Genomic DNA, 14,784 nt, shown 5'->3' with positions numbered 1-14,784 from the left:
AAGTTATTGCTGAATGTTTGTGAAAGACTTGTAATCAGCTATGCGGTAGCTGTACTTTAAGATGTGGCTATTTACTAGAGAGTACACAACAATTCTACAAGAGAAGTAGCTGGCATTCTCATTTGGGTTAAAATCAATTTTGATTCTTTTTTTGTGTCAAAAAAAGATCAATTGACACACACAAAAGGCAACTCTTCTGGCTGTAGTCTGACCCATGAAATCATGGTTTTAAAACATAGTTCTGACCTACTATTCTAGTTTGGCAGAATAGTAGGTCAGAACTATTTGTTGCTAACTCAGGGCCCTTATATTTTCTGTGAGTGTTTGTTCTGAGACCTAGACAAGAAACCACTTTACTAATTGCCAAGGAGCATGGGACACGCATCATTTTCACTTCAAAGTAAGAGGTTTTAAAGGGACAGTTTACTATAAAAAAAAAAAATCTCTTAATGTGTTTCAAATTGCTTTTTTTTACCAGCTGCAGAGTAGAAAATATGAGATTTGCTTTTTTAAGGCTTATTTGTGTATATGAATTAGCTGATTTTGTGTTTTGAAGCCACAACCTAATAAAATGGGTTGAGCTTGTAGGTATAATCGGATCTCATTACTTTATCACATTGTGTAAATATACCTGCTTCTTTATCTTATTTCTGCACCTAAACCAATCACCAATACTTGGAGAGAACAATTGAAAATTAACATGTATTACCTTATCCCTACTATAACCCACTGGGAGTGTAATTTCTTCTACTGGCAGTGTTAACACAGCTTGGCCTTGAGGCTAAAAACTTTCAGGATGGCTGGGGAATACCACAGGCTACATAATCAAACATTGCTAAGGTTTAGAAATATTGTTAGACTGATTGTGGATATGATGCAGAAAAAGGAGATAATTATATGTTTTTAATGCCAGGAATACAACCTTGAGTATTGGAATATCTGTATGAAGACTACTTTCACTTAGCTCTGTGAAGAATACAGTATACAAATATATTGCTATTTTGCATATAAAAAGCTTGATAAAAGCCATAAATACTCAAAATAAGAAATAAGCATCCAAAATGTGTGTTGACTGCATCAGGACTATATCACACACTTGCTACACAAAAGTGTTTGTCCTCAGGGTCAGAAAACAAATGAAAGAGTAGGATGCTTAAAACACAAGGTTCTACAAAAATTATTTGTAAGCAGGTTGGTGGTGACCCTGGATAGCATAGCCCTAGTCTCTAATCTTCTGGGGGTATGCACAGGAGATATCCTTATATATTGGTAGGCCTAGATGTAGGGGCCCTACATAGGCTTAATGCAGCCTTAAAGGGCATGCAATTTTAAACAACTTTCCAATTTACTTTTATAATCATATTTGCTTTATTCCCTTGGTATTCTTTGTTGAAAGCTTAACCTAGGTAAGCTCATATGCTTATTTCTAAGCCCTTGAAGGCTGCCTCTTATTTCAGTGCATTTTAACAGTTTTTCAAAGCTAGACAACACTAGTTCATGTGTGCCCTATAGATAACATTGTGCTCACTCCCGTGGAGTTATTTATAAGTCAGCACTGATTGGCTTAAATGCAAGTCTGTCAAAAGAATTAAAATAAGGGGGCAGTCTGCAAAGGCTTAGATACAAGGTAATCACAGAGGTAAAGTGTATTAATATAACCACGTTGGTTATGCAAAACTGGGAAATGAGTAATAAAGGGATTATCTTTTTAAACTATAACAATTCTTGAGTAGACTGCCCCTTTAACAGAGGCTCTGAAGTGACTGGAATTCTGCAGTATCAAACTTGCTATACTGAAGTTTCATAATTATTTTTATCTTTGCAAAAAAATCAAGCTCTACAAGCTGAAGAAGTGCAGTAGAAACATATTTAATGCTGGCAGAAGGGGATATTTAAAGAAAGTGGAGGTAGCCTGTTACCTTCTGGGACCCATATATCTACATAAATCAGTTTACCCAGCTATTACCTGAATATATAAAATATTAGCTATTTCCATCCGTCTACCTGTGTCCCTTTAAAATAATCATTTTCAATAAACATACGTTGTGCCCATGGTGTCATTCTATTTTAAATGTTTGCGTTTCTTTTAAACTAAAATGTCATCTGCACTTTGTTAATGATACAAAGGTTTCACAGAGCACAGAATGGTGACGGCCAGATGGATAGTTTTAAAGAATGAAAGCTTTTACCTTATATATTATTTTATGTTTGAAAAATAGTAAAATAGAAATAACAGAAGAAGCAAGGCACTTCTCGAGGCCTGGTTTAATATATCATTCCTGACACTTTTACACATACAGTATATTTTTACTATCATGTTCCTTTTACAAGGTACTTTAAAATGAATGAGAAAACTCACACTAGAGTTTATTTGTTAATTTCTCGCCATTAGAAATCAGCAACTAGAGTGATATAATTTTGCTTACACATAACCCGAAGAAAAACAACATGAGAATCTCTTTGTCTTTGTGTAATTTTTCTTTATAGCATAATGGTGCTTTAACAAATATATTTCCATGGCAGCTTTCGAAATTAATGGTAATGAAAACTAAATAGGCAGTTTAACAATGATATTGTGAAGAAAAAGCTCTGCAGAATATTTAAACCTGTCTCTGTACATTACCCGTAACATAAACTAACTCCCTGTATAATCTCAAACTAATGAAGTAAAGCATAATGAGCGGTAAATGTGTATTTCATTTTCTTCTGTGGTAAATGTGTCAACTTAAAATATTATCAGAAAAAAATGAATTTTTAGTGTTTTAGTTGACAAGAACTAATCTTGACCTGTGCATTTCTCATCATTTTATATTCACTATCATTATTTTTTTTTTCTTTCCAGGGAATGCACGAACTGTTGGCCCCTATATTGTTTATTTTGCACTGTGATCACCAGGCTTTTTTACACGCCAGCGAAGCTGCACAACCAAGGTAACAAAACTATAGTATTTTGTGTTTAATTGTTTGGGAAAAAAATATATGCACAAGCTTGCTCTTATAGTTAAAATTAATAGTGACTTTGCAGCATGAAATCAAAGAATGTCAAGGTGCAGATGAAAGCAATGTCTTCACAACTTCTTTTCAACCATTTAATGCTGGAGGGGTTTGCATTACATTTAATGCTGCCTGTTCAAGCAACTCCCAAAGTGAAAGGGTTGCAAGGTCACTGCTGTATTGTTCTTGTGTTGTCACTCAAATTAGTGTCTTACCAAGAAATAACTCAGAGCTTCATCTAGTCACTAACTGTTTATTATCCTAACTAAACTTGTTACTATATATGGTAGAAACACCAACAGCCAATCAACATTCTGTATGCAAATTAACAAACACATCACATGACATGTTAATAACATTACATCTCCCTTTTTATGAAATTTTAAAATATCACATTTATATTTTATATCATAGGTCCAGAATGTTTCTAGGTTTTAACATACAACCAGAACGTGTGAATTGAAATCCTGCTGTGCATGTTTCAGCGTTGTCAGTGTCTTCTTTCTGTTGTTCTGGGATTGCAGGTGTATTTGTGGTTGTGCTTGGGATATCAAGGGTTAGCTCATGTGCTTCTAGTTGCGGTTCTTTAGTTTCCATCAGGTGTCGTTGGTTGTGACAGAGAACTTGATCATCGCTGGTGCGAATGAGGTAAGATCTTTGTGTGTCTGCAGTCTGCAGAATAGTGGCAGGCACCCATTGACCACTGGCTTGCTGAAAATGAATAGTATTTTCTTGTGTCAATGTGGACAAAGGCTGTGCAGTGCGATTATAGTAATGTCTTTGTTTAGCTTGTTTATGTTCTCTTTTGGCACGCACACATTTTTGATCAGCTACCTGAGGCTGCAGTTGCTCGCCAGTTGTAGGCAGGATAGAACGTAGACGTCTACTCATGAGCAATTGTGAGGGAGACTTGAATCCATCCACAGGGGTATTCCTGTGTTCCAGAAGGCTGAGGTACAGGTCCTTTCCTTCAGCTTTTGCTTTGTTTAGTATGGTCTTTGCTGTTTGCACTTTCTTTTCTGCAAGACCATTGCTTTGTGGATGGTGGGGACTGGACGTTACATGTGCAAAGTAACAATGAACTGCAAAGTTTTTGAAGTCCCCTGATTTATATTGCTGACCATTATCTGAAATTACCTTTACAGGTATACCATGTCTTGCCAATATAGCCTTTAGCTTGTGGATTATGGTCGCTGATGTGGTTGAGTGGAGTCTTTCCAATTCAAAAAATCTGCTGTAGTAATCAACAGCGATTAAGTAGCCCTGACCATTCCACATAAAAAGATCTGTTACAATGATTTGCCATGGACGCTCTGGAATCGGATGAGAGATCATGGGCTCTTTAGGGTTAGACTTTCGGCGTTCTAGGCAGGTAGGGCATTTTTCGACCATATCCTCAATTTGTTTGTTCATTCCTGGCCAAAATAATATGTCTCTGGCTCTTTGCTTACTCCTCTCAATTCCCATATGCCCAGTGTGTATACGCTCTAGCATATTTGGCCTCAGCACACCTGGGACAATGATTTTCTTGCCTTTGAATAGGATCCCTTCAATCTCTGAAATTTCATCTCTGTGATTCCAGTATTTAACAAGGCTGGAAGGACATCTTTTCCTTATGTTAGGCCACCCATATTTGATTATGTTTTTCAGCATAATGAGTTGAGGATCCTGTTCTGTAGCTGTTTGAATGTCAGTCAGTTTCCTGTCACTAATTGGGAGATTGGTTATGACTGTGTGAATCTGTGCATCCATTCCTTCATTCAGTGGTTCAAGTCTGTATGGTATTGATTTCCTGGACAGGGTGTCGGCTATTGGAATATCTTTTCCTGAACGATGTACTATTTCTCTTGTAAGGTGTATCCAGTCCACGGATCATCCATTACTTGTGGGATATTCTCATTCCCAACAGGAAATTGCAAGAGGACACCCACAGCAGAGCTGTAATATAGCTCCTCCCCTAACTGTCATAGCCAGTCATTCTCTTACAACTCTCAACAAGCAAGGACGTTGTAGGAGAGAGTGGTTAAATATAGCTAGTTTATTTTCTTCAATCAAAAGTTTGTTATTTTTAAATAGTACCGGAGTTGTGCTATTTTATCTCAGGCAGTAAATAGAAGAAGAAGCTGCCTGAGGTTTCTATGATCTTAGCAGGTTGTAACTAAGATCCATTGCTATTCTCACATATGTCTGAGGGGATTACACAGATGAGGTAACTTCAGCGAGAGAATGGCGTGCAGTTTATTCTGCTATCAGGTATGTGCAGTTATAATTTTTTCTAGAGATGGAAAACACTAGAAAATGCTGCTGATACCGGATTAATGTAAGTTAAGCCTGAATACAGTGATTTAATAACGACTGGTATCATGCTTACTCCCAGGGGTAATACCCTTATGATATTTACAATATAAAACGTTTGCTGGCATGTTTAATCGTTTTTATATATGCTTTGGTGATAAAACTTTATTGGGGCCTAGTTTTTTCTACATGGCTGGCTTAAATTTTGACTAGAAACAATTTCCACTGTTGTAGTATAAAAGTTACAGTTGGTGCAGTTAAAATTACAAACTGTGACATCCAGCTTCCCTCAAAGGCCCTCTGAATGCTATAGGACATCTCTAAAGGGCCCAAAGGCTTTCCAAAGTCGTTTATTGGGGAAGGTAGGGCCACAGCTTGCTGTGGCAGTTGGTTGTGACTGTTAAAAAACGTCTATTTCATTTTTTTGATCCGTTTTTTGAACTAAGGGGTTAATCATCCATTTGCAAGTGGGTGCAATGCTCTGTTAGCCTATTATACACACTGTAAAAATTTCGTTTGATTTACTGCATTTTTTCACTGTTTTTCAAATTCTGACAAAATTTGTTTCTCTTAAAGGCACAGTATCGTTTTTTATATTTGCTTGTTAACTTGATTTAAAGTGTTTTCCAAGCTTGCTGGTCTCATTGCTAGTCTGTGTAAACATGTCTGACATAGAAGAAACTCCTTGTTTATTATGTTTAAAAGCCATGGTGGAACCCCCTCTTAGAATGTGTACCAAATGTACTGATTTCATTTTATGCAATAAAGATCATTTTCTGTCTTTAAAAAATGTATCACCACAGGAATCTGACGAGGGGGAAGTTATGCCGATTAACTTTCCCCACGTGTCAGACCCTTTGACTTCCGCTTAAGGGACTCACGCTCAAATGGCGCCAAGTACATCTAGGGCGCCCATAGCGTTTACTTTACAAGACATGGCGGCAGTCATGGATAATACACTGTCAGTGGTATTAGCCAGACTACCTGAACTTAGAGGTAAGCGAGATAGCTCTGGGGTGAGACAAAATGCAGAGCATACTGACGCTTTAAGAACCATGTCTGATACTGCCTCACAATATGCAGAAGCTGAGGAAAGAGAGCTTCAGTCAGTGGGTGATGTTAATGACTCAGGAAAGATACCTGATTCTAATATTTCTACATTTAAATTTAAGCTGGAACACCTCCGCGTGTTGCTTAGGGAGGTTTTAGCTGCTCTGAATGACTGTGATACCATTGCAGTGCCAGAGAAATTGTGTAGACTGGATAAATACTTTGCAGTGCCGGTGTGTACTGATGTTTTTCCAAATACCTAAAAGGTTTACAGAAATTATTAATAAGGAATGGGATAGACCAGGTGTGCCGTTCTCTTCCCCTCCTATTTTTAGAAAAATGTTTCCAATAGTCGCCACCACATGGGACTTATGGCAGACAGTCCCTAAGGTGGAGGGAGCAGTTTCTACTCTAGTAAAGCGTACTACTATCCCTGTCGAGGACAGTTGTGCTTTTTTTTTTTAGATCCAATGGATAAAAAATTAGAGGTTACCTTAAGAAAATATTTATTTAACAAGGTTTTATCCTACAGCCCCTTGCATGCATTGCTCCTGTCACTGCTGCTGCGGCGTACTGGTTTGAGTCTCCGGAAGAGGCTTTACAGGTAGCGACTCCATTGGATGACATACTTGGCAAATTTAGAGCACTTAAGCTAGCCAATTCTTTTATTCTGATGCCATTGTTCATTTGACTAAACTAACGGCTAAGAATTCTGGTTTTGCTATACAGGCGCACAGAGCGCTATGGCTTAGATCATGGTCAGCTGACGTGACTTCAAAATCTAAGCTACTTAACATTCCCTTCAAGGGGCAGACCCTATTCGGGCCTGGTTGAAGGAGATTATTGCTGATATCACTGGAGGAAAAGGTCATGCCCTTCCTCAGGACAGGTCCAAATCTAGGGCCAAACAGTCTAATTTTCGTGCCTTTCAAAACTTCAAGGCAGGTGCGGCATCAACTTCCTCTAATAATAAACAAGAGGGAACTTTTGCTCAATCCAAGACGGTCTGGAGACCAAACCTGACATGGAAAAAAGGTAAGCAGGTAAAAAAGCCTGCTGCTGCCTCTAAGACAGCATGAAGTAATGGCCCCCTATCCGGGAACGTATCTAGTAGGGGGCAGACTTTCACTCTTTGCCCAGACGTGGGCAAGAGATGTTCAGGATCCCTGGGCGTTGGAAATTATATCCCAGGGATATCTTCTGGACTTCAAAGCTTCCCCCCCCAAAAGGGAGATTTCACCTTTCACAATTATCTGCACACCAGATAAAGAGAGAGGCATTCTTACACTGTGTACGAGTCCTTCTAGTTATGGGAGTGATCCATCCAGTTCCAAAGGAGGAACAGGGACAGGGTTTTTACTCAAATCTGTTTGTGGTTTCCAAAAAAGAGGGAACCTTCAGACCAATTTTGGATCTAAAGATCTTAAACAAATTCCTCAAAGTTCCGTCGTTCAAGATGGAAACTATTCGTACCATCCTACCTCTGATCCAAGAGGGTCAATATATGACTACAGTGGATCTAAAGGATGCTTATCTTCACATTCCGATACACAAAGATCATCATCGGTTTCTCAGGTTTGCCTTTTAAGACAGGCATTACCAGTTGTAGCTCTTCCCTTGGGATTAGCTACAGCCCCAAGAATCTTTACAAAGGTTCTAGGGTCACTTATGGCGGTCCTAAGGCCGCGGGGCATAGCAGTAGCCCCTTATTTAGACGACATCCTGATACAGGCGTCAAACTTCCAAATTGCCAAGTTTCATACGGATGTAGTACTGGCATTTCTGTGGTCGCATGGGTGGAAAGTGAACGAGGAAAAGAGTTCTCTATCCCCACTCACAAGAGTTTCCTTTCTAGGGACTCTGATAGATTCTGTAGAAATGAAAATTTACCTGACGGAGTCCAGGTTATCAAAGCTTCTTAATTCCTGCAGGGTTCTTCATTCCATTTCGCGCCCTTCGGTGGTTCAGTGTATGGAAGTAATCGGCTTAATGGTAGCGGCAATGGACATAGTGCCGTTTGCACGCTTACATCTCAGACCGCTGCAACTATGCATGCTCAGTCAGTGGAGCGGGGATTACACAGATTTGTCCCCTCAACTGAATCTGGACCAAGAGACCAGGGATTCTCTTCTCTGGTGGCTATCTCGGGTCCATCTGTCCAAAGGTATGACCTTTCGCAGGCCAGATTGGACAATTGTTACGACAGATGCCAGCCTTCTAGGTTGGGGTGCAGTCTGGAACTCCCTGAAGGCTCAGGGATCGTGGACTCAGGAGGAGTCTCTCCTTCCATTAAATATTCTGGAACTAAGAGCGATATTCAAGGCTCTTCAGGCTTGGCCTCAGTTAGCAACTCTGAGGTACATCAGATTTCAGTCGGACAACATCATGACTGTAGCTTCTATCAACCATCAAGGGGGAACGAGAAGTTCCCTAGAGATGTTAGAAGTTTAAAAAATAATTCGCTGGGCAGAGATTCACTCTTGCCACCTATCAGCTATCCATATCCCAGGTGTAGAGCACTGGGAGGCGGATTTTCTAAGTCGTCAGACTTTTCATCCGGGAGAGTGGAAACTCCATCCGGAGGCATTTGCACAACTGATTCATCGTTGGGGCAAACCAGAACTGGATCTCATGGCGTCTCGCCAGAACGACAAGCTTCCGTGTTACGGATCCGGGGCCAGGGATCCCAAGGCGACACTGATAGATGCTCTTACCTAAGGTGGTATCTAACAAGAATATCAATCAAGAGATTGTTGTTCCATCCTTGTGTTACACAATTTGGACGTGGTCCGTGCTTTAAAGTTTTACTTACAAGCTACTAAAGATTTTCGTCAAACATCTGCATTGTTTGTTGTCTACTATGGACAGAGGAGAGGTCAAAAGGCTTCGGCAACCTCTTTTTCTTTTTGACTAAGAAGCTTAATCCGCTTAGCCTATGAGACTGCTGGACAGCAACCTCCTGAAAGGATTACAGCTCATTCCACTAGAGCTGTGGCTTCCACTTGGGCCTTTAAAAATGAGGCTTCTTTTGATCAGATTTGCAAGGCGACGACTTGGTCTTCGCTTCATATTTTTTCAAAATTTTACAAATTTGATACTTTTGCTTCTTCGGAGGCTATATTTGGGAGAAAGGTTTTTACGGGCAGTGGTTCCTTCCATTTAAGTTCCTGCCTTGTCCCTCCCTTCATCCGTGTACTTTAGCTTTGGTATTGGTATTCCACAAGTAATGGATGATCCGTGGACTGGATACACCTTACAAGAGAAAACACAATTTATGCTTACCTGATAAATTTATTTCTCTTGTGGTGTATCCAGTCCACGGCCTGCCCTGTCATTTTAAGGCAGGTAATTTTTAAATTTGAACTACAGTAACCACTGCACCCTATGGTTCCTCCTTTTTCGGCTTGTTTTCGGTCGAATGACTGGCTATGACAGTTAGGGGAGGAGCTATATTACAGGTCTGCTGTGGGTGTCCTCTTGCAACTTCCTGTTGGGAATGAGAATATCCCACAAGTAATAGATGATCCGTGGACTGGATACACCACAAGAGAAATACATTTATCAGGTAAGCATAAATTGTGTTTTCAATGTCATACCTCTGTAGTTGCAAGATCATTCTCTGAAGGCGTGGCAGTGCAGCTGCAAGGGGTTTCTTCATTATGGGTATTAAAGGTTTGTGGTCAGATTCAACAACAATCTTTCTGCCATAGACATACGTGTGAAAACGTTTGCATCCAAACACCACAGCATATAACTCCTTCTCAATTTGAGCATAGTTTTCTTATGTTGGTGTGAGAGATTTAGAAGCATAGGCAATTGGTTTACCTTCTTGGAGCAATACAGCACCTAGGCCACTCTTTGACGCATAAACCTGCAGGCAGAGTTCTTTGCTAGGATCGTAGTAACATAGAATGGGACCAGGTTCCTTTGTAATCAGCTCTTTCATTTTATAAAATGCTTTTTCGTGGGTTTCGTCCAATACAAACTCATTTGTCTGTTTCAGAAGCTGCCTCAATGGCGCATTAATCTCAGATAAGTTTGGTGTGAACTTGGACAGATAATTTACCATACCTAGGATGGTCTCCAGCTCTGACTTGTTCTTGAGAGGACGCATATCTTTTATGGCATTGATCTTCTCTGTATCAAGTTTGATGCCTTCACGTGTTAGCTTGTGCCCGAAATAACTGACCTCTGAGACACATATCACATATCATATTTTCTCTGGGTTAAGGCGTACTTCTTTTTCACGGGTTCTCTTGAGTACGGCATGCAAGTTTGCATCATGTTCCTCTTTTGTTTTTCCAAACACGAGTATGTCGGCAAAAATGGCTGTTACCCCCTCAAGCCCTTTATAAGTCTCATCAATCTTTCTCTGAAGTTCGTCTTGAGCTGAAATCAGTCCAAAGGATAAGCGGAGAAATCTGTATCTTCCGGCCACTGTATTAAATGTTGTTAGCTTGGATGATTCTTTTGAGAGTTTAATCGCCCAGTATCCAGATTATGCATGCAGTACACTGAAGAATTGTGCTCCAGCAAGTTTTGGGGTGATGTCATCCAAAGTTGATTGCTTTATTCAAGTCTCTGGGATCTAAACAAACCCTGAGTTTTCCAGTGCAGGGTTTTTCCACAACTACCAGGGCATTGACCCAGTCAGTGGGTTCAAGCACTTTCACAATAATCCCTGATTTTTCCATATTGTCTAGCTCCTCCTTGAGTCGACTATGCAGCATGAATGGAATTCTCCTGGGTGGGTATACAACAGGGACTGCTGTGGGGTGTAGGTGTATAGTGCATTCACCTGGAAACTGTCCAATGCCTTGAAAAACATCAGAAAATTCCTGTATTATAGCACAGGGTTTATCTACCTCTGTGCATACTGAGAAGACACGCTTAATTAACCCCATGTCTAGACATGCTCTCAAACCAAGTATAGGTGGGGCGTGTGTGTTGACAATGTAGAATTCAAGCACAGTTTTAGTGTCTTTGTATTTACATTTTAACTGACAGGTCCCTTTAACATCAAGCGGCTCACCTCCATAGCCTGTAAGACGGCGTGCTGTGGGCTTCAGTGCTACAGTGCTGAAGAGATTTTTAAATCTGTTGGTAGGAATTATATTTACCTGAGCACCAGTATCTAATTTAAATTTTACTTTATCTGCTTGTGCACCTAACTCAGTTTCTGCGAAAGCCTGTTCACATTATTTGTCTTTGTGCTCTTTGTTAACTGCATTAATAAACAGTTCATCCAGCTCTTCAATATTTGTGTTTTGAACTGTATGTACAGTTTTACATGTATCTGGCGGCCTTGACTTACATCCCTTTGCAAAGTGGTTAAATTTATTGCATATTTTGCACTGACATCCTTTTGCAGGGCACTTGTCTTCCTGGCTGTGTTGAAGAGCACAACGACTGCATAGCCTGTCTTTAGTGATGCTCCTGTCACTTCCTTTCACAGTTGTCCAATGTTTTTGCTGGACTGATGCTGTTTTTTTTATTAAACACTGCATGAGCTGACTGGCTCTGGGTTGCCATTGCACGTGAGTTTATTGTCTTAAGCTGCTCTTGTGCAATTTCGTGCGACCACGCTATATCAATGGCTTTTTCAAGTGTCAGATCAGCACCCTGATTAAGTAATTTCTCTCTGACTTTTGGAGAATTAGTGGCAAAAACAATGCGGTCTCATACCATCTCATCACTGTTAACATATCCACAGTCTTTTACAAGCAATTTAAGTTCTGTTACAAAATGTTCAAATGTCTCATGTTCTCCCTGCATTTTTTCATGAAATTTGTATCTTGCAAAGATTGGATTAGCTTTGGGCATAACATATTCCTCAAATTTGTCATAATAAGACTTCAACTTTTTAGACTCCTCAAATGTTAATGTCCAAGTATTATAAACATCTCTCACTTTTTCACCTACCCAGAGAAGCAAGTAGCTGCACAAGGTTTCCTCAGGCTTGCCACAGAGAGGGCCAGAAAATATGAGCTGCACATGCTGGTGAAATCTCCTCCATGCATCTGGTAAATTTTTTGAGTCCCAATCCATCTGTGGCATAGGCACACCTGATAAATCCATCTTGCAGAAAGAAACCAGCTTCTGACACCATGTATTGTTCTTGTGTAGTCACTCAAATTAGTCTCTTACCAAGGAATAACTCAGAGAACACAGAGCTGCATCTAGTCACTAACTGTTTATTATCCTAACTGAACTTCTTACCATATATGGTAGAAACACCAACAGCCAATCAACATTCTGTATGCAAATTGACAAGCACATCACATGACATGTTAATGACATTACAACTGCTTCCTGACACTTGTAGATCAGGGTTATCCTAAGGTCAGGGGCCTTCAGTGAAAACCCTATGACTTTTTATCAGTCCCTCTACTTACCCAATAAATGCAGCTCCTCTTACACACAACATTTACAACTCAGGTTGTTTACCTTCTCTGCAACTGATTGATTCTATAAATTACTACAGGTGTAGATGCTATATTTGGTTTTCTAGGTATGTATATAGCAAAAGAATAGTTAATTTCAAGCTCCTTTGTATTCTCAGCAGTTCATCATGAATGCAAATGCTGGACCCATAATTCGTATACATTACTCCTTATCTGCTGCACCTCTGCCAATCCCTCCACTGGCTTAAACCTAGCATACACATACATAGAGAACTTCTCTAGAACTGCACATGTTTTTTGTAATTCCATGCCTTGCTTTATAAGAGTTGGCCTCTGCTTTCTGTGTTCAGAGCTTTCTTTAAAGGAGCATACAACCCAGAATTTGCTTCCATGTATTGGTATTCTTTGATTAATATTCATAGCTATTTAAAATATGGCTTTTTACAATTAAACATAAATGAAACCCAATTATTTTCTTTCATGGTTCAGATAGTGCATGTGATTTTAAACAACTTTCTTTCATTAAAGGTGATGAAGAGTCCACAAGCCATTACTTCTGGGAATTACACTTCTGGTCACTAGGAGGAGTCAAAGATTCCCAAAACTCTGAGTCCTTAACAACCCCCACACACACACACACAAACACATTACTGGTAAACTAGACTTTGTTTGGCTCCACAGGAGGGAGGTAAAGAATGGAGGCTCTCCTGGTGTTCTTTTGTGAGGGGGGGTTCTCAGACTCATTTGAGGCCTATTTTTTCCTCAGAGAGCTACTATTTCGACAAAGGGTATGTTATGTAGTATTGGCTTGTAACACAATTACACCCAGTGGGAGTTAGTCACAGGCCTGTCACAAGTGTTGTGGGGAGCGGTCCCTAGCCTCCTCTTGTTGGATCATTGTCACAGTGCACATACTCAGATCCTCTGCTTTCACACATACAGCACTGGATTTGCAGTCTACCCCTGCTCAGCTTTTCAATTCTTGTATGGATCATTTATTGCATTTTAATCAGACCAATGCTACTTTGACCTTTAATGATATCTGCCCTCACTCTGTTTGTTCTATACAGGGGAGCTCTTCAAATTTTGCTCCAGGATTTAAAGATTTTGTATGCTCTACTGTATCTGAAATGTTGGTGGCTATGCCTCCTCCCAGTAAGTGTAAAGAGTAGGTTTCTGATAATCTCTCATTTAGTGTATCTGATTTACATACATCTAAGTCTCAATAATCAAAACAATCAGAAAGTTCTACCTAGTGACAAAGAAAATTGTAATTCTTTCTCTAAAGTATTATTGTATATAATACTAAAAATATGTAATAAAAAAATAATAAACTTTAAAAACACTAGAAAAACAGCTGCTATTTTGAACTTACTTAAATCAAAAGAAAAAGAGAAAAAACAGCACTGAGGATCAGCTATAAAAATAACTTCTCCATACAAGTGTTATAAAATGGATAATTTTATTGAAAATGTACAGTACATTCCAATTATATTATGCCACAATAGACTTATAAATGTGGCTTAAATCAAACAAGAAGAATGCTTTACTATTTTTTTTTCAAATATCTTTGTTATTCTTTTATATATATATATATATATATATATATATATATATATATATATATATATATATATATATATATATATATTTCTATCATGTAAGTGGCAAGAATCCATGAGCTAGTGACGTATGGGGATATACAGTCCTACTAGGAGGGGGCAAAGTTTTCCAAACCTTAATATGTCTATAAATATACCTCCCACCTCACTCTGTCAGGAACCAAGTCTCCAGATTAAAAAGAAAAAGAAAAGGTCTGGGAGGCATTCTGCTAAGAGGGGCTGTGTGGGGATTTGAACCTGTGGCTCTGTGGTTGCTATTTCTGTTTGCTTACATGTTGAGCCACAGAATGTGAAGACCATAAAAGAGAGCCCTCTGGGATTATTGCTGTATTGGATTCAGTGTTAAAGTTTATTAAGGACATACTCATTAACTTTATGGAGCTGGTGGAAATGTTATCTCTCCCAACCGAAACCTTGTC

General features: G+C 39.3%; 1 protein-coding gene across 3 annotated transcripts in view; it reads left to right on the top strand.

Moving 5' to 3' along the window:
- The window catches only part of TBC1D5 (TBC1 domain family member 5), a 1,730,009-nt gene that overhangs the window by 1,109,413 nt on the left and 605,812 nt on the right, over positions 1-14,784 (top strand). For all 3 annotated transcript variants that reach the window (XM_053714215.1, XM_053714214.1, XM_053714216.1), the window contains one exon: positions 2,843-2,931. In XM_053714215.1, the coding sequence (XP_053570190.1) occupies positions 2,843-2,931 (89 nt within the window). The remainder of the gene's footprint in view (positions 1-2,842; positions 2,932-14,784) is intronic.

This window comes from Bombina bombina, chromosome 5, assembly GCF_027579735.1.
Source record: "Bombina bombina isolate aBomBom1 chromosome 5, aBomBom1.pri, whole genome shotgun sequence".
Lineage (NCBI taxonomy): Eukaryota > Metazoa > Chordata > Amphibia > Anura > Bombinatoridae > Bombina > Bombina bombina.
The sequence above is the reverse complement of the archived record's forward strand: the minus strand, read 5'-3'. Positions and strand labels throughout refer to the sequence as shown.